Raw genomic sequence first — 25767 nt, 5'->3', positions numbered from 1 at the left:
TCTTTTCTCTAGTCCCTCAATTAAACAACTTTTATACGTGAGGGGAGGAGTCAGCCAGCCGTCCCAACGATGTAAACAAAGTGAAGATAGGACTCTGAAAACTCTGAAAACATCACAGACAGTGGGACTCGGGTGTTACACCCATTGTAGACAGTCATGACTCATAGAGTTATTTTCAGAGGATATACTTGATTTATATTATATTTAAGTGTGAAAAAGTTGTTTCTTCCTCTGCACATAAGTGGCTATAAAAATCAGTCAATTCAGACACCAGACTCCCTTTTTTTCGATCAAACGCATGTTTAACAGGTCTGCTAATTCCTCACAACTTTATTGTCACATAGACATATCCATCCATCCATTTTCTTCCACTCGGTCAGTAAGTCAACCCAGACCCTCTCCCCAGCAACATTTTCCAGCTCCTTCTGGGGGATTCCAAAGCGTTCCCAGGCTAGAGTCTGGGTCTACCTATCCTCACCCTCTCTCTAAGGTTGAGCCCAGAGACACCCTCCAGGGGAAACTAATTTTGGCCGCTTGTATCCACGATCTCATTCTATTGGTCACTAAACATAACTCATGACCATAGCTGAGATATGTGATGAAGATCAACCAGTAAATCGAGAGCTTTGCCTTCAGGATCAGCTCCCTCTTCACCACAACGGTACAATACATTAACATAATGAAGAAAATATGAATTTTGGCTTAAATTGAGCAGATCTTACACTGGGATTAACTTTGTTTAATTACATTCTCTCAAATGTGTTTTTGTTCAAGCTAAAATTTGCTAAATTACAAAGTGCATGTCTTTGTTTTTATTTTAATATTAACACAGAAACAGAGACTGATTTTTCCTCTGAATGAAGCTCTGAACAAACATCCAGAAAACCCTCAAAGTCAAAACAGTCATGTCGTATTTGACCCTCTGATTTCTCACCTGATCACCCTTTAAACCTGCTGCCACCTACTGGTTATGTGTGGTAAAAGCAGCAAATATTTCACATGTAATAAAGAAGTGAAGACATTCAAACCATCCTACACGTGTTCTGGGTTTCTTGATGATTTTACTGGTTTAGGATTAACGAGGCAGATTTGTATCAGTGGAATTTAAACATTCATTATTTGATACAGTTTACTGATGTCGTCGTGTTTTTGAGGTCAGGGGTGTAACTGTACCTGCAAAAAACATATATTCTCATTTACCCCTAAGAGTGTCTCTCATAGAGGGGCCATAAGTGGTATTTAAATGTTTCATCCCGTTATTGCTATCATTATTATTTGTCCTTTTATTTTTTGTTAATTTGAGCTGCCTATATACTTTTTTTTTAGACTTACTGTAAATGCTTCTATGTTTATTTAAAATACAAGACCTATGGGAGGGGGGGGGGGGGGGGGGGGGGGGCTATGAAAACTCCAGGTTTGCAGGGTTGTGTTGTCATCCTCTTCTTTTTTAATTTATTTTATTTTTGCATTGCAATTATGACAATGAAATGGATGTATGAATTACTACCTAATGAATTTATTGGATGATATACACCTGTAGAGGCTGTCAAAATAAATAAAAAGTTGGTCAAAAAAAAAAAAAATGAAGGACGGAGGTGATGTGGTCTCTGGTGCGGCAGTGTGTGGGGAGACGAGCAGCAGAGTTCTGGATGTATTGAAGTTTCTTGAGTGTATTTGATGGTGAGCCATAGAGGAGACTGTTGCAGTGGTTTAGTCTGGACGTGAGGAATGTGTGGGTGAGGGTCTCGACAGCTGAGAATGAGAGGAGATGAGAAGTTTTTGTCTTGTAACTTTTCTCAATGTTGCTTAGTGCTCATGATGGATTAACGCCAGGTCTTTATAATATAACAATGAGTAAGATCTTCTACCTGCTTTTTGAAAAGTGTCTCCAGATAACATTTGTAATGAATTGGAACCATACAATTACAGATTGATCTCAGCTCAGGAACTTTTAGTTAAGTGTTGTTTTGTTTGTGTTTTCTGTTTTAAATTCAGGATGTTACTATTATTGCTATTTTTATTTAAGATGCAGTCAGAAGTTGATATCTTTCTCATGTAAGTTCAGCTGCAGTAGCTGTTTCATATAAACACCATCACAGTATGGGGGCGGCTGTGGCTCAGTTTGTAGAGTCAGTCGTCTCTCAATAGGAAGGTCGAGGGTTTGATCCCCAGCTCCTGCAGCAACATGTCCGATGTGTCCTTGAGCAAGACACTGAACCCCAAGTTGCTCCAGCTGCTTCGTCAACAGTGTGTGAATGTGTATAAATGAGATGAGTTAATACTGATGGACTCTTTACTCAGCAGCCTCTACCATCAGTGTGTGAATGTTTACATGTGACATGTGGTATTAAAGAGCTTTGAGTAGTCAGAAGACTAGAAGAGAAATATACAAGCTCAAGTCCATTTGCAATTTATTCTTTGAATGCTCTTTTTGCATTTGTTTTTTTTATTTAAAGATTGTTTTTGTGCCTTTATTGTAGATAGGACAATGGATAGAATCCACAATCAGAGAGAGAGAGAGAGATTGGGGAAAGAAATGCGGGAAAGGAGCCACAGGTCGGGTTCAAACCTGGGCCACCCACTATAGCCTCCGTACATGGGGCGCACGCAGTAACCACTACACCACCGGTGCCTGTTTTTTTGCATTTCTTATGCAAGAATAAAATTTTGAATTTTCCAGGTCCGTGTTTTGTTTTTTTTAAGAACTACACTTTGTAAACTATTTGCAAAGTTATAAAGCGTCTCATGCTGTTCCTGGGAAAACATTTAGTAACTACTTTTTAATTCTGCCCTTTTATTAATACTTCATCTAAACATGAAGCTTTTAATCTTTGTGGGGAAACAGGGTGTGGATACCATCTAGTGGACAAACTTTGTCATGACTATGACTGTCCAAAAGACTCATCTTGACCTGCATTTCTATATTTTACAATATTTTATGAACAAAACGTATTTGGTACCTAGCTTACCCCTCCTTTCTTGCTTAAATGGTCATAAATTTCCACTTATAACTTGTTTTTCTCACAGTCGTTTGCATTAAAAGAGCAAACTCATTTTAGTAACTCCACCTGCTTCATCTTTATTCACATTCCAGTTACAGTCAAACAAATGATATCAATGAATCACAACCTCATTCATTTATAATGAAAAATGACAAACGAAAGAATCTCCATATGAACATCAACATTAGGGGCCTCACTGTCACTCCAGGAAAGATTTTCTTCACTTTGATTTATAGGAAAACGTTGAAACACAAATCAAACTACAATGCAGAAAATCTAAGATTAGGAATGCTGAATTAGCTGAACTCATGCTGTTCCAAACCCGAACTATTTTAACACAACATCACTTCTTATGGTTAATGTAAAAGAACAAAAAAAAGGACTCTCTGTGTGATTCTGTACTGGTAGAGAACATTATGCTTTAAGTGTTTTGAATCCTGAATGTTCTTGTTCAGATCCCCCTCCTCAGAAAACCTCCAGGTCGACGGAGTTGTAGACCACCGCCGTCTCCTCAATCCCCACAGCGGCTTCGTCCTGCACATCCTCTTCCTCGTCCGCGCCGTCCTCCAACGACTCCAGGGCCTCGTTGGTATCGCTGGCAAAAGTCTCCCTGGAGCCGTCGTCGTGCTCCTGCAGGTTCAGCGTGCCGATGGCCTGCTTCATCTTCTTGGCCACCACGTGCCGCCTCCTCTTCTGGGCGGCCCTCTTGCTCTTACAATCTCTCTGCTGCTCCTCCAGGAAGATCTTCCTCACCTGGCCCTTGCTGATGCTGGGCGTGTTCTTCAGCAGGTTGAGGTACACCCCGCCTGGCGTCCGTCGCCTGCTGCCATCCATCGTGTACACACCTCCCGTTTCCTCCAGCGTCGCCGTTTCTCCGAGCAGTTCGATAGCTTTCTTCTTGCCGATGACTTTGACCACGCGCTCTATCAGGTCCGTCTTAGGCTCCTGCAGCCTGTGTGCGATCTCCTCCGCCACCTTATCATCGGGGTCATCCTCTGTGATCTCACACCGGCCTTTAATGTCCATCTCAGCTCTGGAGCCCAGCCTCTCTTTAGCCGACCTCTTCCTCTTTGCGTCACCTCCCGCGCGCTCGTCTGAGTTCCTCTCCTTCATGTACTCCTCCAGCTGAGCATCCAGCATGCTCACCTCTCCTTCGTCCTTGGACTGCTTTTCCATCTCCCTCTCCTTCTCCATTATCTTCTTAGCCAGGACGAAGTTATACGTCTCCACGTTCCTGCTGGACATGCTGACCTCGCCCTCCATGCCGAATATGCCCAGCTCTGTAGCCACGGCATCCTGGCACTGCTCCTGCACCACGGAGCCCCAGATGTTGTTCACCTTTCGGCCTGCCTGCGCTCCGAAGTCGGGCACGCGGTTGACGCCGGCGGCTGGTGGCTGCTGAGGAGCGCTGGAAACTTTCTGGCGTTTCCTGCGCCACACAGCCGCCTCCTCGTCCGAAGAGTCCGCGTCGCTGCCGCTGGACTCCACCGCCTTCGCAGTGCTGCGGTACGCGGCTGCAGGAGGCTGGGAGGCGGCTCTGCTGGAGAAGGATTGACCGCTGAATGCTGGAGGAGCCTGGGGTCGAGGCTGTGCTACTAGTGTCCCCATCTCAGTATCCGAGCCGGACCCGGAGAGCTCTCCATCCTCCAGATCGCCGCCCATCAGATCTCCGACATCCGCCATTTCTAGTCTGGAAGATAACGTCTGTGTTTATTTAATGCATTAGCCAAAGTTGATGCCACTCCTCAGCAGCAACAGCTAGCTGAAGTGTAACACCACAAGCAGCTTAGCGACAACACACAACTTAAAATAAACCTTCAAAACGACTCTAACAGAAATACCTTCAATACTCAGACACAGCAGCGGATAATCCCATCAAGACAGAAATGTTTTCAGCTCTGTTCAGCTCTTCCTCTCTCTGCGAGCTGTTGAAATCAGGTCGGTTATCCACACAGAAAAACTTGAAACCTCCTGAAGAAATCTTCGCGCTAAGCTAAAACCACACTTCCGCCTTCCACCTGTCACACCCTTTCAGAATAAAAGCGAGAGTCAAAGAATATAGAAAACTGTCTTTATTTAACACTGAGATAATCCTTACTTCAACAATGTTTATTGTATAATAGTGTTACATGTTGTCCTGTTGTGTGCACGTAACATTGGTAGGTTATTGGATACATGCTTTTACTAATACCTGTTTAACTTTTCCATTATTGTATTTTTTTATTTAACTGATGTAAATATGTTGATTTTTAACTTCTATTTTTATTTTTAATAATTATGTTCCCGTCTCATGTTTTCTTGAGCTGCTGTAATGCAAAAATTCAAAAATAAAGTTTATCTTTATCTCTATTAAGATTTACAGTCTATGATATGAACTTAAATAAGTACTACCACATCTGTTAATTGTATAACACTGACAATGAGTTAAGATAATAATAATAATAATAACAGAAGAAAAAATAAATAGCGCTACTAAAAAAAAAATTACTTAATCATCACAGAAGCGGAAGTTTCGTATCGATTGCGTCAGCGAAAACTGCGCGTGTGCACTGCGACAGATAAACAATATGGCGGCGTCCTTACAGCACCTGACGTCTGCGGGGAGATTTCTCCTTCAAAGACATCTATTAAAGACAAATTATTTATGCAGGGTAAGATACAAGTGTTACGCTTCTTGTTTTGTATATAACTCTTCTTCTACGGCGTTTGAACAGCTTTTTAACAGTGTTACGGTTGAAAACGTCATGGCGTGGCCTGTTAGAATAACTGTTTGTTAATAGTTAATGTTTACTCTTAGCTGCGATGTTCACTGTGACAAGAGTAACTCTTAACTCTATGTTTGAAGTGCATACATACATAAAATGTTCAAACAATCGTCTTCACATGTTAGTTAATATTTTAAGGCTTAGAAGTGGGCGAGGCCAGCTGACGTCACCATGACAACCCGTTAACCGTGTCCTCCACCTGCAGCTCCCAGCTGGACAGCACAGACTGTTGTCCACTCAGGCTGCTCAGCAGGTGGTTCTCAATGTTCCTGAAACGAAGGTGACCACTCTGGAAAACGGACTCCGAGTGGCCTCTGAGGACGCGGGGCTCACCACCTGCACAGTAAGTTTAAAGATCCCCTAAAAAACCAACACACACACTTTAACACTTTCTGTTAACTGGTTTCTGTGTCCTTCTGAGACGAGCTTCAAGTCAGTGATTCTGCAGTGGGAGAAACCAGTGGTGTAGTGCAGAGTATACCCACTTCTAAATCTCTTCTGATTCACACTATTGATTAACAGACAGTATTCAGTAGGATGGTGAAGGGATGACCCTCCCTACTCTGTCTCTAATTGGCTCATACACACTAAATTAATATGCAAGAGGAGTCTCATGTCACTGTTAGTAACAGAGGCAGTTTATCCTCCACTGGACGGGACACCACTTCACCACCTGGAGAAACTAATCTATTGCAATAACCCTACCATGACACATTGACTAAAGATGTTATAGCTTTACAGCTGGTGCCCAATTTTGTTTCTGTATACATGGAGTGATGTCATTGAAGTGACTTATCTAATGTCCAAATGTCCAAATCCAACTTTGAGTCACTTGCATAGGTGTAAGGAAAGGTCCTAACACGTATCCTAAAGTAAACAAATGACCAAAATGAAATTACTTTAGGTGATTATCCTGTTTATTGCAAAAGATGAAGCAGACAAACTGTGATGAGGTTATGAGGTGATGATTAATTGCGTTCGTTTACGATATGAAGAACCGTATGTTCCCACCAAATCCCTGCTCACTGAGCTGACTACACCACCTGACCAATTAACCCCAATGACCTTATATCACCATCTAGTCTCCAAATGTATTAAATAAATACACATGTAAACAAAAATCATTGAAACACTATTTCTGTTACAGTAGCTGTAGGAATCAAATGATAAATATTTCTTCCTGCAGGTGGGTCTGTGGATAGATGCCGGCAGTCGCTACGAGAACGAGAGAAATAATGGCACTGCACATTTCCTGGAACATATGGCTTTCAAGGTGAGATGATGATAAAGTACAGATTGACCTAACTTGAATAACTGCTTTTTTTTTTTCTCCAACAGTTTGTATTTGCATGTTTCAACAACAACAAGCAGGGTGACTGAGTGCAAAATGATAACAGAATCAAATCATGCATTTGTTTGAAAAGAATTGTCAGACATCTCCAAAGGTTTGTTTTCATCTGTGTGTGTACGTCTGTGACAGGGCACCAGGAAGCGCTCTCAGCTGGATCTGGAGTTGGAAATCGAGAACATGGGGTCTCACCTGAACGCCTACACCTCCAGAGAGCAAACTGTGTACTACGCCAAAGCTTTCTCGAAGGATCTTCCACGAGGTACAACACAGTGATGTTAGGCCTGCCCACACTGAACGAACTCACCACTGCTTTATTATTCTAAATAATCTGTCTATTGTTTTTCTTCTGCTGGAAGCTGTGGAGATCCTAGCGGACATCATCCAGAACAGCACTCTGGGCGAGGCCGAGATCGAGAGAGAGCGAGGGGTGATCCTCAGAGAAATGCAGGAAGTAGAGACCAACCTGCAGGAGGTGGTCTTTGACTACCTGCATGCTACCGCGTACAGATCCACCGCTCTGGGCAGGACCATCCTGGGCCCCACCGAGAACATCAAGTGAAACCAAACTTTCATTTGATTGACATAAGATTAGAGGAAACAGCTGATCACAATGTGTTTAGTGTTACTTCTGCTGCTTTTCATTCTCTAAATGGATCATGTTTGATTGCAGGACGATCAACAGAGGAGACCTTGTGGAGTACATCACCACTCACTACAAAGGTCCAAGAATAGTCCTGGCTGCTGCAGGAGGTCAGTGCTCTTAATCTCCTCGCCTGATTGGTTACTAAACTATAGGTTTGTGTGTTTGTATTATATGGAACTACTACAAGTTTGAAGTTTAATTGCTCAGCCGGTACGGGCTTACACGACTCCATGAATCCAGGATCAGAGTGCAGAGCAAGTTTATTCATTGTCATGGAACAGAAACAGAAAATTAAACAAAATAAACTATAATTATGTCAGCTCCTGTCACCACGACGGGGGAAAAGCGGTAACGATAATGGATGAACGCTAATTAAACTGACTATGGTGTCTTCTTTACCTGTTTTTGAGACTAGTTTACCACATCAAAATTAAACAGCCATTCCAGTTATTGCACATTTGCCCACCCCAGTATTTCAGGTTTTGGACGAGCTATTTCATGAAACAATAATTAACTTTGATCATATTTTGTAAAATGCTGTTTTAGTCTAGAATAGTTTTGAATGGACGACCTCGACGGCCAGAGGAAGAATACCAGATCTTAACTGTCAACCGAGGATCTTTTGCTTCTAGATGAACGACATGTTTCGTATGATTGAGACATTAAATTCAGTTTGACCTGCTGCATGTCCTTCGATTAGTTTTGGACAAAATGTTTTCAAACTATTTTTCCTCAAACTTTAGAAGAGCTTCTCTTCCTGTAGATATTCCTCATATCCTCCTCCTAACAAATTAAAGAAAGGCTCTTTTGATTGGTCAATTCCACTATTGAATCATGAGAACATTGTTCATGGAAAAAGATGTCTTAGTTTTTTTTAATCAGATTTTATAAAGTAAGGGTGTGTGACTGCATCAAGCCCTGTGTTCACAACAGAAGAATGTAAATCTTTTTAAAGATTTATTTCTGGACATTTTATGTCTTGCGCGCACCAACCACTGCGTCACCAGTGAGTGCCCCATCAAAATAAAATCTAACTCTGTGGTTGTTTTGTGTTTTTTTTTTATTCTTTTCAGGAGTTTCACACGACGAGCTCATTGACTTGGCGAAGTATCATTTTGGAAAACTTCCTGGCAGATATAAGGGTGAAGCCCCATCACTTCCTGCATGTGACTTCACAGGAAGTGAGGTAAGATTGAAATCTTACTTTATTTTAGATACATGTAAAAAATATATATATATATATATTTTGTAATCATTAATCGAGGGATATTTCTGCCGTTATCAGACAGCACGAGCAGAAAAATGTTTGTCACTAAACAAGAAGAACAAAATAGTGTTGGAGTAAACCTGTAGATGCCTCAGAAGTAAATAAAGAAAAATATACAAAATACTAAACCCAGCAATATACAGAACTGAAATGGTAATCATGTTTTTGATTATTTCAATGTTATTTTATTTATTGTTTTCAAACATTTAAAAAAACAAATTGTCAGCTGATTATTTTAAATGAAACACATCTTAGTGTGGTTCATTCTGTACCCACTGACAGTCGGGGAAAATGATACAAGTTGATGTGCTTTCTCTTCAGATCCGCGTGCGTGACGACAAGATGCCTCTGGCTCACATCGCCATCGCTGTGGAGGCGGTCGGGTGGTCACACCCCGACACCATCCCCCTCATGGTGGCAAACACGCTGATTGGAAACTGGGACCGCTCGTTTGGTGGAGGAGTGGTGAGTACAGAGGAAACCTCATCGGCTCAGGGACTAAAACAGTTTGTTTTTAAATTAGACTTTCCACACGTGAAGGTTAGGGTTACACACAAGACCATAAAATGACCCAAATACATGTTGTTGTTTTTTTAAAGATTTCTTTTTGGGCTTTTTTGCCTTTATTGGAGAGATAGGAAAGATAGAGGATGGATAGAGTTGGAAATCAGGGACTGAGAGAGAGAGAGAGTGGGGATTGACATGCGTGAAAGGAGCCACAGGCCACCCGTCTGGAGGACCACGCACACCACCCACTGCGCCCCCAAATACATGTTTTTTATTCCATATATAGACTTATTGACAGTGACAAGCTTACAATATGACTGTTATCATCCCATGAGGGGATTCCCCGCTGGCTTCGCTGAAGCTGTCTCGCCTCTGTTACACCTCTGTTACTTCCTCCTGAAGACGGGACAGAGCAGGGGTCACTTCGTCCCCTCATTACGCTTTCAGGACAATTAGATTGAAGGTGAAACTTCAAAGGTGCGACTTCAAACCACAGTGTGAAGAGGGCTTGTTATTATTAATAGAGTGTTATCGCCTCCATACACACTTGGTGCCAATCACCTGGACTCATTGCTCTATGTCCATCACAACTTTTTTGACCGCGTCAGCGTAACATTTAATATGTTCTTATTTATTGAACGTGTTTGTTTGGATACTGGAATCCAGAGAGCATTGTGTAAATAAATGGATCCAAACTCAAGTTACCCATTGGACATTTTTTTGTTGCTTTGACCTGAACTCCGCAGCTCATGCCTCAGTGACTTATGGGATAAAAATGTGATTCGTTTAAATAGGTTCTTTAGACGGACACACAAGCAGCAGTGCACACCGCTCAGTTTGTGCTTTCACCCTGTAAGCGTCCCTGTTTGCTTGTTTCCTCTGCGACACAGAATCTCTCTAGTAAACTGGCTCAGATGGCCTGTCAGGGAAACCTGTGCCACAGCTTCCAGTCCTTCAACACCTGCTACACAGACACGGGCCTGTGGGGACTCTACATGGTGTGTGAACCGGGCACCATCAACGACATGATGCATTTCACTCAGATGGAATGGTGAGAGAGCGCACACACACACACACAGCAGAGATGATGTTGACAGAGGATGATGGATGTTGTTTGTGACTCTCAGGATGTCTCTCTGCACGAGTGTGACGGACATCGAGGTGGCTCGAGCCAAAAACCTGCTCAAGACCAACATGCTCCTGCATCTGGATGGTGAGGCAGCATCAAGAGTCCTTTTGGTTTTATTTGATCTTTTTATGAATACAGAAAGATTGAATAATAATGTTGTTTGTATCTTTCTTTTTTATCCGCTCTCTCCAGGATCCACCCCCATCTGTGAGGACATCGGCAGACAGATGTTGTGCTACAGTCGAAGGATCCCTCTGCACGAGCTGGAGGCCAGAATTGATGTGAGTGTATACAGTCGGATACCCTTTACATCTGCTGTAAAAGCAGATTTTAAGAGTGAAAAATAACAATTATAAAGTATGCAAAAACATTCCCCCTGGGCTGGATGGCTGGATGCAGTCACCTTTAATTGAGCCCATTGATGCATATTAATTCTGAAAACACATGGACGTGGGTCTACTGGCTGAAAGATTTGTGGGGAAATAATCAAATCTGGACAGTTATTCTGTATTGATTATGTTTTTTTAGTCACCCTGCCTTTCTCCTCTAAAAACATTCTGGTTAATCAAAAGGATGATCATTATTTAGTGTCAGATCAAAGCTCAGTTTTAATGAGAGGCATGTCATAAAAAATGGAAAATCTGCAACTCTAACGAGCCTGTGCTCCAGTTCTGTTTGTTTTATACTGAGGTATAATAAATAGTTTTTGCATTTGTACAGGCCATCGATGCAAAGACCATTAAGGACGTGTGCACCAAATACATCTACAACAAAGCTCCCGCCATCGCAGCAGTTGGTAGGTTGATATCTGTTCAGGAATTTTATTTGTTTGCTTCATATAAATACAACTTTAACACCTTGTAAAAAAGAGCTCATGAGTTTTAGATTCTCTCCATTCAAGAGTTTAAATTTGACTTTTATCAGCCGTCATACCTGAACCTGACCTCTTCGGTCTCACTCTTTAAGTTTATTTCTCCCAGTGCAACTAAAATGTAAGCCGTCCAAATGTTATCAGATGGAGTATTAGCTGTTTAAGTGATACAGGTCTAAGCTGAGGTCAGGACATGGTGGTCTGTCAATTATTTAAAAGTCATTTGTGGCAGTGTGGAAACTGTCCAACGTGATTTTTTTCATGATAAATACAGGAGTAACAGTTACTCAGGGAGCAGACCTCGTCTTTTCTCCTTTAAGTAAATTATTTCTACAGACACAAACTTTCAATCTGTTGGGGATGCAGTACCTGTCATAATTTATGAATGAAGTACCTACCCCTAGACTGTAGGGAGCAGCATTAGACTCTACAGCCTGCTGGAATATCATTAGAAGAAGACACAGCTCTCAAACTATCTATATATATGTATTTTTATATGTCAACTACTCCCCCAAACTGTGTTGATCTTTTTATGATACTGGATCATCTGGTAGACCGGTTTATGTTCTCTTAAGCAGTACATCATCATTTCAGACTTTTTTGGACTCTGATCATGTTTTGAAAGCTTAATATTACATGAAACTTTACCTCGTAGGCAAGATACATAATAGGTTAAATAACTTCAGTAAATGTTGTGCCTGTTGGTGGAGAGCTCTTTCAGCGACACTTTCTTCCTCTGTAAAAATATGGAGCAACAGGTCCTTTTTTTTAAACTTGTCTGATCATACATACTGCCTTGGGGAATACAAGTAGTTTTGAATACAGTGTTTTAACCAAAAACTATTATATCTATTCTGCAAGGGAAGACCTGTGATCATCAGACAAGTTGTGAATAAAGATGCTGTTTCATTAAGTATCAGTAATATGTGGGACTACATGTATCCTCCTAACCAGGAGAGAGCTTCAATAAATCAGCTGGTTGTTTGAAGTGCATTGTGATTAATTCTCATTTGTTTTGTGTCTCAGGTCCGATTGAGCAGCTGCCCGACTACAACCAGATCCGCAGTGGGATGTTCTGGATGAGAACCTGAACGGAGTCCTTCCCTCCACCTGTACAGCCCATAAACTAACACACATATTTAAAGTCTCATCTGTAGTATTTTTCCTCCTTTAATTTTTATTATAAAATAAAGACCAACACAATAATGTTAAAATAACACAGATACTATTCTTTGTGGTTCGTGTCATTTTTTACTCTTTGTAGCCACTTGTTCCTGTGCAGCTTTCTTCGCTTTAACCATCTCCACCAGCTCCTGCAGGAACAACAGACCGTGTTAGAATGACTCCACACATTTATTTAACGGGACAAAGAGGGTAATCTGTACTGAAACCAGCTTCTTACCTTGTACCTCTTCATACAGTCTTTCTTGGTTCTTCCTGGGACAGCTGCAGCGATCTTCTCCCACCTCTCAGCGGTGCTGACAGGGTAGGTCTTCAGGGCTTGTTCCAGAAGTTTCTGTTCCTCAGTAGTCCAGGAGGCAGCGTTACCGTCACTACCAGCGGCTGAGGGACAATGTGACACGTTAACATTAGAGATGAGACGATCGATATCGGACTGACAGCGCTGGTGCAAGTCAACGATCAAGAAAGTTCTGAAGGGGCTTTAAACTTTCTCAGCTCTCACTGTCTCACTTTGAAGACATTCAGACTGAACTGTAAGAAGTGCTTATGAATCGTCTCCATGACAACGTTCAGACGAGCTGGAACAGAAGTACAATTCTTAGGCCCTGGTCCACCTAGTGTTTTTTTCTCAGGGCAGAAAAGCGCTGGCTGTTTGCTTGAGTGCTGCAAGTACGTCCTGTCTCCATGACAACAGTCTGTTGACAACGGACGCTGTATGACCGACACTGCTGTTATTTTTTTTACTGCATGTTTTTTTTCCTAATCAGACATGGAGCAAAGAGGATGTGAGTACAAGACACGATCCGTAGGCTGCGAAACTACGAGGAATATCAAACATTTGGAAACAGAACTCGGAAGTAAAGACGCTGGCGCTCAGAAAAAAAATGCTAGATGGACACGGGGCCTTATACTTCAGTTTAAAAGATTTAATTTGGACAGCTTACAGTTGCTGCTTCCTGTTCGTACGTACAGCCGTTATTATGGTTAAAAAAATATTGGGATCAGAACTAATTTATATACATAATACACTGTAAGAGTTATCAAGGAACTGTCACATTTTCTAAAGATGTTAATTTACGCTGCTATCTTTCTCTAATTCAGAGAGGCCACCCACACACTTAAAACTGCTGGGTTAAAAACAACCCAGCAGGGTTGGGTTAAGGTTTTGACCCAACACATTGGGTTATATTTTCTACCCAAAAAATGGGTCAAAATTACTATTTTGTTGGGTTAAAGCTACCAAAAAAAATGTACAACCCAATTATGGTTTATCAGTTTCACATGGTTAATTACTTATTGTAAACTCCTGCATTCAGAAATATTGACAAAATTAAGTTGCTATGAAATGAAGGAAAAGGCACAGTTTTATGAACTGTCTGAACCTCCATCTGCCCTTTAACTTGACAACATTAAACAATAACAGAAATCCACTAAAGGTTCAATAAATCTGAATATTTTGCATTATAGAAACACATGATACACCCCGCTAAATAATTAAATGTAAGTGTAACAAATGTGGTTTTAATGGAATTATCTGTAAGTGTTTGGGGTCTTTATCACATTTTCAGAAAAACTCACCGTCAAATCTCTCTGAAGGCGCAGCGTTGTCGATGGTTGGAGCGACTGAAGTGTGCTCCTTCTTAAACTTCTCGAAAGCTTTTCTGTTGATCTCGTCTTTCTGTCCTGGATCTGTGGGATCAAGAAAGATGAACACTGAGTTCTCTGAGGAACATCTACGACATGTTACGACCGTCAGCACTAAAGAACTTTAGGTAAATATGCAGCTGAGTTTAATGTTGTATGTGAGCTCACCGAGTCGCTGCAGGTTCTTGGCTTTGTTGATGACGTCTTTGGCGGTCCTCTTCATGCCACTGGTGGAGTGCAGGTTCATATAGTTGGCAATAACTTCCCATCTGGAGGGAGAAAAGAAACTAGTTATGACCACACAGTTTTATCAACATCACAAATCCAAAGGTCAGGGTTTCCTTCAATCAAAACTTTAACACTTTTCAAACAACTGAGCTGCACCACAAAATAAACTTCCACTGTTTCTTCTCCTTTACATGAAAAGAGAAAGACAGACTGTTTATATGAACATTTGTGGTTTTCTTCTTTTAATGTAAATCTGTACATGATATATTTCTGACTCCCCAAATTAATAAAGGTTAAAAAAAAAACAATGTGTGTATATATGTACTGATACATACGTATATAATAGTGTGTGAGAGGGTATAATACTTTGTGTCAGGGTATGATTGTGTATGTAAGGGTAAAGTTGTGTCTGCATGAATTTTCAGAGTGTGTGTGAGAAAGTATTGAATATGTCCTAAACGGCCTCTCATACATTCGTACATACACAAATACATATGAGAGGCTGTTAAGACATATTTTCTCACACACAATCATACACACTTTGGTGACGTAGTCTCAGTTGTGTCCCTGAACACATGTGGATGTTTGTACCTGGCGTTGGTTCCAGCAGGAAACAGATTAACAGCTTTGATGAGCAGCTGGAGGTCTTCCTCGTTCCAGCCTTTACCTCCCCCTCCCCCTCCTCCTCCCCCGCTCGCCTGGTCGGCGCTGCGGGACGTCTGCCTCGCCTGGACCTCCGCGTCGCGCTCCCTCTGCAGCTGAGCATTCACCTCCTGCACCTTGGGGGGGGGGAGCAAGGAGTGAGGTCTTCACAAACGTTCACTGAAGGATGTGGAGCTGCCATCATTGATCTATTAGTTTATTTATGACTAAATGTGAATATTTTGTACGCCAAAAAAACACAACATCTGTGTTATGGGCAAAAAGAAACAAACTGAAGACGTCAAATAATTGAAACAAGATCAAACAAGTGATTCATTAATCAAAAATGATAATAAACTCAACATAATAAAAAACATTTTGGTCCTCTAAGATATTAAATATACAAGATTCACCACAGAACAAAACAAGATGCTTTTCTTACCTGCTTCTCCACGGCTGTCTTGCTGTCGTCTTTTGAACTTGCGGCCAGGATTTCATTCAGAGACTGCAGGCTGAAAACAGACATGAAAGAGCTCCTTGTTTACTTTATACATTTATAATAATTAAAAACCAGTTTTAACTCCTGATCTTGTCGTTATCTGTACCTCGTCAGCTCCAGTCGGTCACAGAGCTTCTCCACCTCCTCCATCATTTTCACACTGTCAGATTCGTCGTCTGCAAAGTAATTCCAGTTCTGTGGAGTGAGAAACGAAAAACAACATTACAGAGACATTTCAGATAACCTGGAAAAAAACACCAGGAGATGCAAACACACTCAAGGTAAATGACTGTTTCTCTCTATGGGGTCTGGTGTCTTTGAAGATGGCATTAAGAGTAACAATATAAACCTTTCAGCGGCCAAAACATGCATGTAGAATTCTACTAGAATGTTCACATTCAAATATCTAAATTGAAAATGAACTAAACCCATGTTATATTTGTTTGTTGAGTTCTTATTTCCAACAGAGAAATCTGTAATTTAATAATTGTAACGGGATGTGCCTTGTCGCAGAAGCTGCCATGACAGAGACAAGATGTTTATAGTTGCCGTGGAAACACCAGATGTTACAACAAAGACAGCTGCAGAGCTGCTGCTGAAAGCTGCCGTACTGTTGCTGTTTGTGCTGCTGTGATAAAAACGTCATGTGAACATATTCTCTTCCTCAGGTCGGTTACACCCGGTCATCTCGACTACGGTGAATATGGTGTTCGTTTTCATCGACGTTATCTTTTGATATTGTTTTGATTGAGAGCCCCCTGGTGGCGGATTTTACATACTGTGAGTTTAACAATTTAACTTTTTGTACTTGTTGTGTATTTAGACTTTAATATGATTAGAAAGGTTTAAAAAGCAGGATGTGCACTGTAACTACTGCAGGTCATTACGGATCATTTCAGGATGATCGTCTGTGAGGACACACCTTGCAGGTCGTCCTGAGTTTCTGCCTCTCCTTCTTGATGGCCTTCTTCTGGATCTCTTTCTCCTTTTTGACCAGCTGAGCCGCCTGTTTGGCCTCCTCCTCCTCCTTCTCCTTCACCAAACGAGCGGCCTCCAGCTCCGCCTGACGAGCCTGAAGGACACAGATCACTGCCCGGTGAACATTTTACAGAGTGATGACATCTAGAGCAGTTTATGTTAAGTTAGCATGATCATCACACCTCCTTCATTCACATCCAACATAAACTCCGCCCACTCACCTATAAATCTCTCCATGCTCTAGCCCCTCCTTCCCTACACCCCGTCCCGACAGCTGCAGTCCTCAGCCTCAGGCCTGCTCTCTCCCCCCCCCTCTGAAACTCTCTCCCTGCCACCTGTTCACCAAGGCTCCACCCGGACTCTGTGTTAAGAACAAGACTTACTCTCTCTCTCTCCTCCTGCTCTCTCTTCTTGGCGTCAGCTTTGGCTTTCTTCTCAGACTCTTTCCGGGCTTTTTCATCATCTTTGAATTTCTTTATTCTAGGGTCGATGCTGTACGCCATATCTGCAGCAGAGGGGGAAAAAAAGTAAAGAAAGATCCTTACAAAATATTCAAAAGCCTTCAAGACGCTCTGTTGTATTTTAAGTTGTTCCGTTAAAATCTCTTTCATTGATGCTGCGTTTGTGTGAGAGACTGTACCAACTAGTGTTCGTATTCTGTTCATCTCCTCCTTCTTCCTCTGAGCTCTGGAGGCTCGATTCTGCTTCTCGATCCATCTCCTCTCGTCTCGACTGCGGGGCAAAAGTTCAAAGACGTCGGTCAGAAATAATTAAAAAAAACCTGAGTGTGTAGAATAGACGGAAATCCCACACCACCTTACCATTCAGCTTTTTCTTTTTCCTCTTCATCGAGGTACGAGAACTCCCTCCAGGAGTCAAAGTTGTACCTTTAACAGAAACAAAACACTAGAATTATTACTTTTCAAACCAATCACAAACGTTTCTCTGATTAAAACGAGACTGAAATAAAAACTCACCAAAAGGAGTAAAAGTTATCGACCTCTTCAAAAGAGGACTCCATGGTCCCCAGTTTGGGAACGTGCTTTTTGGAAGACCATCGGGCGTTTCTGTCGAAAACTGCGGTGAAGACGTCGAAAAAGTTCTCTTTGCCTTCGCCCTTTGAAGGCACGGCGTTGTCGAAGGTTGGGTCTACACTGTCGAAGGCTCTCCTCTTCACAGGGTCCGACAGGATTTCTATAGCTGAGGGTCAAAAAGTGTGACACAGGAGAAACGAGTGAGTGAGAGGTCATCTTGGAGTCTCAAAATAAACAGACTGAACAGAGCGGCTCGTACCTTTAGTGATACAGGTGAAGTAGTCATTGTCGCCCTCTACGATCTGCTCTCCTGCAGCTTTCCTCTTGTCTGGGTGGTGCTTCAGAACGATTAATTTGTCTGTTGAGAGAAAGCGAGGAGAGTGTGGCTGAAATTATTTGTTTAAACTAAGAACAAAGAATGATAAGTGAAGAGCGGGATGGAGACTCACGGGCAGCTTTGATTTGTTTCTGCGTGGCTTTGTACCTCATGTTGGTCAGGCCGAGGACAGCATAGTGATCCTGATTCTGTCAGAAAGAAAAAACGATCAAAAGTGAACTGTTGTCCAGTGTGAGAATTTCAGCAGCAAGTCTATGAACACTGGGACACCCAGTGTGAAGCTGAAAAACCTTCTTATTTATCTGATCCTGCCATCAGTAAAACCCCTCATTTCAGCTTCTGTCTCTTTAAGCCCCCCCTCCACACTCCCCTCTGATTGGCCAGCTCTGTTTGCAGTCAGGTTCTTGTATTGTCTTGTTCAGAGCAGCAGGAAGCCACGTCCGGGGATAACGTCAACAACTCGGTATCTGTGCCGAGGTTCAGTATGGACATCATTCAAAGATGGATCAGCAGAATAGATCTCCTTCAATGACTTTACACAGGTTTAAGGATTTCATTTACGGTTGTACTCATTATCTATAAAGCCAACCCTACCTAACATTTAAAAACTAACGAGGCCCATCACAAAGACAGTATGTCCTGGACTAATCCAAAGTGCAGGTTGTCATTCAGTGAGGTGACTCCCGTACCTTCCAGTCTTTGGGGTCGAGGGTGCGGAGCATTGGATACTCCTCCAGCTGGAACTCCTCATCCTCTTCCTCCTCTGAGGACTCCTGCTCCTCCTCCAGCTCCTGGAAGGAGGTCGATGTACTTCTGTTCCTCCTCCTCACAAAGGCCTCGAACCAGCGACCCACGGGCTCCACCTGGACCTGCACAGAGGCTGGGGGGGGGGAGATGTGAGTATCTAACAGTAGTTGTTGTGTCTTACTACAGTCATATTAATTAATTATTTAATGAACATTTATAAGTCTTCAAAAGAAGTTTATTCTTTTCATCCTCCATTCTTGTTCAAAAAATTTAATCAATTCTGGAAAAATGGGGATCGAGGAAAGACTTTTGGTTTGAGCTGCTGAATAAACATTTCACACCCAAACGTCGCCCTGTAAAGACTTTTCTATTCAAATCTCTCAAGATAAGAATCTTGATTTTTACATAAATCGATTTATTTTCCACCTCTACCCACAATAATCTGGTTTCTTCAACTTTCACTCCAGAGCAAAAATCAGACTTTCAATTTGGAAATAAATAATGATTGGACATTTATCGTGATAATTGTCGATATTGACTGATATGAACATTTCTATCATGATAATATATTTAGTCATATCACCCAGGCCTAACATGTAGTCATATTTAATACATCAATTCTTTAGAGTGTGTTGACTAAAGATGTGGGAAGCTGCAAAGGACAGTTTTTAGAAATCTTCTGCTGTGTGTCTTTAAAGTTTCAATCATTAAAAAATAAGGAATCAGGAAAAAACACTTATTGACCTGCTATTCTATTATTTCTATTTTAATGTAAATTCATTTCAATCCTGATATTTTGTGTTTAAGAGCAGCTGTAGTGACCACATGTCTGCCTGTGATTAATAAAGTATTTCTGATTCAGAAAGTGTTTTGTTAATGTGACAGGTGTCTGAAGGTACAACAGGTGTGTAATGTCACAGTTAATCACAGTGTAATGACAGAAAAGAGAAACGGGTTTCTTATGAGGATGTTTGTGTGTGTGTGTGGAGGCTTCTCAAAAACCACTGCAGCAAGTGTCACCATGAGTGGGCAGCAGATTATATAACACAGTTAAAGAAACCACAGAAACACTAAATATTAAACATGAAGAGAATATAAAAAGCTCTAAGATGGATAAACATGTCTCTTAGTTGTGGCGGTTTTCATTTGTAGCGCTATGCTAACTCAGTCTATATGTATTACAGTGTTAGCTTAGCTTAGTTTGTGGCCTCCTTCATGCTCACCTGCAGCCGCAGTGAACACAAACGTTTCATCTCCTTCCCGCGCTTCTAACAACATCGTACAGGTGACGACTCCACGAGCATCCAGGTGTCTGAAGTATGAGAGAAAAGCTTTTTGTAAAGTGCTGAAGTTTGAAGACCGCTCATTCACACACACCACATGGGCCTCCCTCTCCAAGTGCCGAGAAACGAGCTCCGGTGTCACGCCGTAAAACGGTCCGTGCTGTAGTTTTGAATCTGCACCAAGGTTCCGCTACACACGTTTTATCAAACATGGTGTTCTCGCTGGAAAGTTATACTTATTCAAATTATTTTGAAGATTACAACTTTATATTAATATTTATTAAGAAGGTTTTAGTTGTTATTGGACACTAGGTCCCCCTGTTACAGAAATGACTTCATTTTTGGAACTATAATTGAGGAAAAACATCGAATTTCTTATGAGTACTTTTTTCATTTTCGTTTTTTTTTGTTTTTTTTATTCATAAATGTAAATATATTAAGACTCAACCCCTACTGACAGTTTCGTAAGAAGATTGTTCCGCTTATGTAGCCTACTTCGAAAAAAGAGTCGAAGTGTCTATAATAAAAAAAATTGAAAAAGTGGAAAGCTCACGAAATTGTTTTTTAAAACTTTATTCTCGACATCTCGACTTTTTTCTCAGTTTTCATGAGAGCCCTTTGTTGTAAATCCTTGCAGTATATTGAAAAAAGAAAAAACTTCACATTTACAACGAATTAGAAGCTTTATAAGAATCCCCTCAGCCCCTGTCTTTATTTACTTATTTACTTATGTATATATTTTTAATTGTTTATTGTATTATTATTGTTGTTGTTATTGTTTTGTGCTCCGTGATGAAAATGTTATAATTTGTGGCCTCAAAATAATATTTCGTAACCTTAATATATTAATTCGTGGCCATATTTTACTAATTTGAGGCCACAAATTAAAAAAAAAATCGCCAATGCCATCAGAGGGGCTCCATAGAAATGTCAAATGTTGTTGTACATTTTCTAATTCAATAACGGAGAAAAAAGTATTATCCAACAGGGTTTTGTTTTTTTTTTGCTACAAAAACATATGAAGTTAAAAACAGTCTTAACAATAGTCAACATGTCGTTTTTAATATGTCAAACCCCGTTGTTTTGGTCGTCCATCCTACCTTCATCTACATCTGTGAATTTAAAACAAAATCAAAATATTATTACACAAAAAAATTTCTATTGTTGTTTTGTAGTCAGTTCGGTTGTTATATTTTTGTTGTCATCTAAAAATATATCTTGAAGTAATTTACAGTAGGTCCAACAGTTTAAATGTATGTTTCCTAATTGAAAACAATGAATAAAGAACCGAAAAATATTCATTATTTATTTAACTATTGGATGTCCATCCTCCAAAAGGTTCCGCCCAGCATTTCCTGTGAGTGGATGACGTCAGCGGAAGTTCAAAGCTGCTGTGTAATGGTTCAGTCGGCTCGCTGAAGGAGGTCGTTGTTTTTTTGTCAGAAACAGTTTAATCTAAGTTTAAATATGCCCGATTATTTAGGAGACGACCAGAGGAAGACCAAAGAAGAGGAAAAGGATGACTTACCCATCAGAGGTAACCGCTATGTTGAAAAGACTATTCATTAAAAACATCTTCACTAAAAGAGGACGGAGGTGTTAGCATTGTAGCTAACGTTAGCGCTAACCATTAAACCAACTACGACTTCTAACACTGCATTTAAATCTTTTGAAGTTTAATACATATAACAATTAAAATATTCGCAATAAGGGCATTATAATTAAAATAAGTAACCATGATGAAATAAACTGCATGTCTGAGTTGAACAACAATGCTAGCGGCCCACTATCTGAGTCATAATGCTAACATGTTGTTTTGATGTTTCCAGCTCTGGATGAAGGAGACATCGCTCTGCTCAAAACATATGTAAGTATGGAGCTGTTTACTCAGATTTGAGTTCTGTCTCCTGTTGAGTTGTTTTAATGTGCTGCTTGTCTCTTCATAAGGGTCAAAGCACTTACTCCAGACAGATCAAACAAGTAGAAGATGATATTCAGCAGCTGCTCAAAAAGATCAACGAGCTGACAGGTGAGTGAACACACAGAGTTCATGAGCAGGTTGTGTGACATATTACAAAGTACAAATCACCACGCTGCACAATATTTAATGTGTTTTTCTAAAAGATGCTCATGTGCAATATGAAGTAGCTCAGTCTGTAGGGATCAGGGAGGAAGTCCTGGTGCAGACAAAAGTATGGAAGTTGGTCTGGTAGCAGGAGAGGTCACTTCCTGTGTACTCACGCTGTCATCTCTCCATTAATGCTTGTCCACAGGTCCTCTTTGTGTATGTGTGTGTAGCTCATCTCTCAATAGCAGAGTGTAAACTATATATTATTATCCTTGGTTCAATAACACTGTAGACTGTATGCTGGGATGATCTGGTATTGTGACAATCTTAAAGTCATCTGTCAGATGTAACTAATGGATGCTTTGCTTGTATTTGAAGTTTGTCTTTCTTGGTGTTCACAGGCATTAAGGAGTCAGACACAGGCCTGGCTCCACCAGCTCTGTGGGATCTGGCTGCTGACAAACAGACTCTGCAGAGTGAACAGCCGCTGCAGGTAGCAAGGTAAAGCAACCTCTGATCTGAATTTATTTAAAATACGACATGGATGAAGTGGCCATACCTCCTATACATATTCTGCTTTTCCTGCTGACTATCATGAGATATTACCTGTAAGGAATGTAATACGTTTGCACCAAATTAGGCCTCATTGACCTATTTTCCCAGGTGCCCTGATAAGTGAAGTACTTTCCTGTTCAGTATCAAAGACAACACATTTCTTTGTATAAAAACGGTTCTCCAGTGTATCCACTTTGCAGTCTCTAATGTTTGCGTTTCTGTGTATTTCTCAAACAGATGCACAAAAATAATAAACGCAGACTCCGAGGACCCCAAATACATCATCAATGTCAAACAGTTTGCCAAGTTCGTGGTGGACCTGAGCGACCAGGTGGCCCCGACTGACATCGAGGAGGGCATGAGAGTCGGGTGAGGAAGATGTGTTTTGATGAGTTTGAAAAGCCACATCAAATATGTAGTGAAACAAACCGCTAAATTGAATGTCTCCTCTTTTTGTCCAGTGTTGACAGGAACAAGTATCAGATCCATATTCCCCTGCCTCCTAAGATCGACCCCACTGTCACCATGATGCAGGTATGAATCCACAAGAGCGTCCCATGAAATTCCTCTTTCTGCAAATGTGACAGCCGACTTCCACCTATCTTGCGTAACTTGCTCCTGCAGTCTTTGTACAGTAAGAACCGTCTGTTGTGATGTCATAGGTGGAGGAGAAGCCTGATGTGACCTACAGCGATGTTGGTGGATGTAAGGAGCAGATTGAGAAGCTGAGAGAAGTTGTGGAGACCCCCCTTCTCCATGTGAGTGTTTATCAATGAACACAAGCCTCATCAACACTTGCTACTAATTTAATTCCATGTAGTTAACAAGAATAAATCTACTCCTCCATCCTGACCTGATCATTGTTTGTCTTGTTCCTCTCCAGCCTGAGAGGTTTGTCAATCTGGGTATCGAGCCTCCTAAAGGTGTTCTGCTGTTCGGACCACCGGGCACAGGAAAGACCCTGTGTGCCCGCGCCGTGGCCAACAGGACGGATGCCTGCTTCATCAGAGTCATCGGCTCTGAGCTGGTGCAGAAGTATGTGGGAGAGGTGAGAAACACGCGGGGCTACATCACAGCAGCTGTTTTAAGCTAACACATTAGCCAAATGTAAACACTCACTGTGGACTCCGGTTTGTGTTTAAAGGGAGCCAGGATGGTGCGTGAACTGTTCGAGATGGCCAGGACCAAGAAGGCTTGTCTGATCTTCTTTGATGAAATTGACGCCATTGGAGGTAAGGCTCACCCACAGTCACATGGTCATACACAGGCTTCAACTCTTTACATTAGGGCAATGGAAAGTCATGTCGTGGTGCTGGTTTGGTTCGGTTGGTAGAGCAGGCGCACACAGGGTCCTGGTGCATGTCTTCCCCCTTTCTCTCTGTCTACAGACTTCCTGTTTGATAAAGGCCCCAGAACAATCTTTAACAACAAAGAATAAATACTGGACTTCCACCTTAACAGGTTTATTGTTTTTATTCCGCCAGGTGCTCGTTTTGACGACGGTGCTGGTGGAGACAATGAAGTCCAGAGGACCATGCTGGAGCTCATCAACCAGCTGGACGGCTTCGACCCCCGAGGAAACATCAAAGTTCTCATGGCCACCAACAGACCGGACACACTGGACCCGGCTCTGATGAGACCCGGACGTCTGGACAGAAAGATCGAGTTCAGCCTGCCAGACCTGGAGGTGAGTTTACAAGTTCTGCAGAAAATGTTCTCAGAATTCATCAATAATACAAAAATATATATCTCTTTTTCTCCTCGTTTAGTATTTCTAGTTATTTTTTGTGTAGTCCTTATAGCGTAGCAAGTCCTTTTTGTAGTTCCTTAGCTGTTTGTTTTGTGTTTCAGGGTCGCACTCACATCTTTAAAATCCACGCTCGCTCTATGAGTGTGGAGAGAGACATTCGCTTTGAGCTGCTGGCTCGACTCTGCCCCAACAGCACCGGTAAGACTGAGACAGAAGCAGCACATCCTCTCGACGCTCACATCATATTCACTCCGGTCTGCTCATTTCATTGATGAGTCACTTTTAAGCTCACTTTGACATTAGTATACAATTCTGAAAGCTGCATTTTAAGACACAAGACAAACATCATAAATCTGAGTCCTAATGACTCTGATGTGGTTAGAATTTTAACTTCTATCATTTGTCGGTGGTGTAGTTTTGGTGTGTCGCCACAAGGGGGCACTGTAACAACATTTTGACCCTGTCACATGAAAGAATCTTTCCAGTTTGCTATTTTCTTTGCAAAGATAAAATATTATTCTCTTGAGGTTCCTTCCTAAATTGCAGTTAATTTAATACAAAGCTATAAATACAGAGAACTTCTTTGAAAGGATCGTCTGAAGTTGATTTATTTGAGAGGAGAGACGTAAGTCAGGAAACTTTTTTTTTACACCATGAGGTTGTTTCAGCTCTCGGTAAAGACGTAAAGCATCTCTATAAATGTCATAGCTAATCCTGTTTGAAGAGGGACCCCAGCATTCAACTCTTTTAAGACTGAACCTCTTCACACCATCTCCTGTCTGTCTTGAAAAGTGTCGCGTCAGCAGTATTTAATTTCTTTATTGTATGCTGTTTTTTTTTTTTTTTTATCCATCACTGTTTTTAAAATGTTGATTGTTGTACAGTGTCCTTGCGTGTCTTGAAAGGCGCTTATAAATAAAATGTGTTATTATTATTTGATGTGTGTGTGTGCTTCCTCTCCAGGCGCTGAGATCCGCAGCGTGTGCACAGAGGCCGGCATGTTCGCCATCAGAGCCCGCAGGAAGATCGCCACAGAGAAAGACTTCCTGGAAGCCGTCAACAAGGTCATCAAGTCCTACGCCAAGTTCAGCGCCACCCCGAGATACATGACCTACAACTAAAGAGTGTGAGAGAGAAAATCCTGTTTGGCTTTTCTTTTGCAGTCAAACTAATTAAAAAAAAAACATTGTCTGTTGTCATTCTTGTTCACATAAAAATAAAGTTTATTCCAGATTTGAGTCTCTGTGATTTGTAAAATAACCACATGGTGACTTTTTTAAAGGCA

The 25767-nt window shown here is 41.4% G+C and overlaps 4 protein-coding genes across 4 annotated transcripts; 2 read left to right on the top strand and 2 right to left on the bottom strand.

Moving 5' to 3' along the window:
* Positions 1-3050: 3050 nt before the first annotated feature.
* Positions 3051-5015, bottom strand: phax (phosphorylated adaptor for RNA export). The gene is made up of 2 exons (XM_061029268.1): positions 4844-5015; positions 3051-4692 (listed from the first exon to the last, which is right to left on the bottom strand). Exon 2 carries the CDS (start codon positions 4683-4685, stop codon positions 3468-3470), a length of 1218 nt encoding a protein of 405 aa, XP_060885251.1. The 5' UTR covers positions 4686-4692; positions 4844-5015; the 3' UTR covers positions 3051-3467.
* Positions 5016-5507: 492 nt separating this feature from the next.
* Positions 5508-12763, top strand: pmpcb (peptidase, mitochondrial processing subunit beta). Its single transcript, XM_061029267.1, has 13 exons — positions 5508-5653; positions 5973-6110; positions 6954-7040; positions 7248-7377; positions 7475-7673; positions 7789-7868; positions 8835-8947; positions 9350-9493; positions 10426-10586; positions 10663-10748; positions 10857-10945; positions 11385-11460; positions 12562-12763. Exons 1-13 carry the CDS (start codon positions 5570-5572, stop codon positions 12624-12626), a joined length of 1452 nt encoding a protein of 483 aa, XP_060885250.1. The 5' UTR covers positions 5508-5569; the 3' UTR covers positions 12627-12763.
* On the bottom strand, positions 12688-20259 carry dnajc2 (DnaJ (Hsp40) homolog, subfamily C, member 2). Its single transcript, XM_061029265.1, has 16 exons — positions 20050-20259; positions 18769-18959; positions 18192-18267; positions 18002-18100; positions 17686-17908; positions 17530-17595; positions 17349-17440; positions 17092-17213; positions 16653-16802; positions 15837-15925; positions 15674-15743; positions 15181-15368; positions 14530-14630; positions 14296-14406; positions 12938-13098; positions 12688-12848 (listed from the first exon to the last, which is right to left on the bottom strand). The coding sequence occupies exons 1-16, from the start codon at positions 20102-20104 to the stop codon at positions 12780-12782; spliced, it is 1863 nt and encodes a 620-aa protein (XP_060885248.1). The 5' UTR covers positions 20105-20259; the 3' UTR covers positions 12688-12779.
* A 1223-nt stretch (positions 20260-21482) lies between these two features.
* psmc2 (proteasome 26S subunit, ATPase 2) lies at positions 21483-25715 on the top strand. The gene is made up of 12 exons (XM_061029280.1): positions 21483-21646; positions 21939-21976; positions 22057-22138; positions 22579-22678; positions 22970-23101; positions 23194-23266; positions 23395-23490; positions 23616-23780; positions 23877-23964; positions 24217-24419; positions 24584-24680; positions 25446-25715. The coding sequence occupies exons 1-12, from the start codon at positions 21577-21579 to the stop codon at positions 25601-25603; spliced, it is 1302 nt and encodes a 433-aa protein (XP_060885263.1). The 5' UTR covers positions 21483-21576; the 3' UTR covers positions 25604-25715.
* The last annotated feature ends 52 nt before the right edge of the window (positions 25716-25767 follow it).

This window comes from Labrus mixtus, chromosome 22, assembly GCF_963584025.1.
Source record: "Labrus mixtus chromosome 22, fLabMix1.1, whole genome shotgun sequence".
NCBI lineage: Eukaryota > Metazoa > Chordata > Actinopteri > Labriformes > Labridae > Labrus > Labrus mixtus.
Note: the sequence above shows the minus strand (reverse complement) of the source record. Positions and strands in the feature narration are given on the sequence as shown.

Excerpts from the sequence above, each read along its gene's own strand:
- phax (XM_061029268.1), bottom strand. The coding sequence starts at position 4,685 with ATGGCGGATGTCGGAGATCTGATGGGCGGCGATCTGGAGGATGGAGAG.
- psmc2 (XM_061029280.1), top strand. The coding sequence starts at position 21,577 with ATGCCCGATTATTTAGGAGACGACCAGAGGAAGACCAAAGAAGAGGAA. Across the intron at positions 21,647-21,938 it reads GGATGACTTACCCATCAGAG|CTCTGGATGAAGGAGACATC; the intron begins GTAACCGCTATG and ends TGATGTTTCCAG. Across the intron at positions 22,679-22,969 it reads CAGCCGCTGCAGGTAGCAAG|ATGCACAAAAATAATAAACG; the intron begins GTAAAGCAACCT and ends TTTCTCAAACAG.
- pmpcb (XM_061029267.1), top strand. The coding sequence starts at position 5,570 with ATGGCGGCGTCCTTACAGCACCTGACGTCTGCGGGGAGATTTCTCCTT. Across the intron at positions 6,111-6,953 it reads CGGGGCTCACCACCTGCACA|GTGGGTCTGTGGATAGATGC; the intron begins GTAAGTTTAAAG and ends TTCTTCCTGCAG. Across the intron at positions 11,461-12,561 it reads TCCCGCCATCGCAGCAGTTG|GTCCGATTGAGCAGCTGCCC; the intron begins GTAGGTTGATAT and ends TTTGTGTCTCAG.
- dnajc2 (XM_061029265.1), bottom strand. The coding sequence starts at position 20,104 with ATGTTGTTAGAAGCGCGGGAAGGAGATGAAACGTTTGTGTTCACTGCG. Across the intron at positions 16,803-17,091 it reads AGCAGGAGGAGAGAGAGAGA|GCTCGTCAGGCGGAGCTGGA; the intron begins GTAAGTCTTGTT and ends TGTGTCCTTCAG. Across the intron at positions 15,744-15,836 it reads GACCGACTGGAGCTGACGAG|CCTGCAGTCTCTGAATGAAA; the intron begins GTACAGATAACG and ends GTCTGTTTTCAG.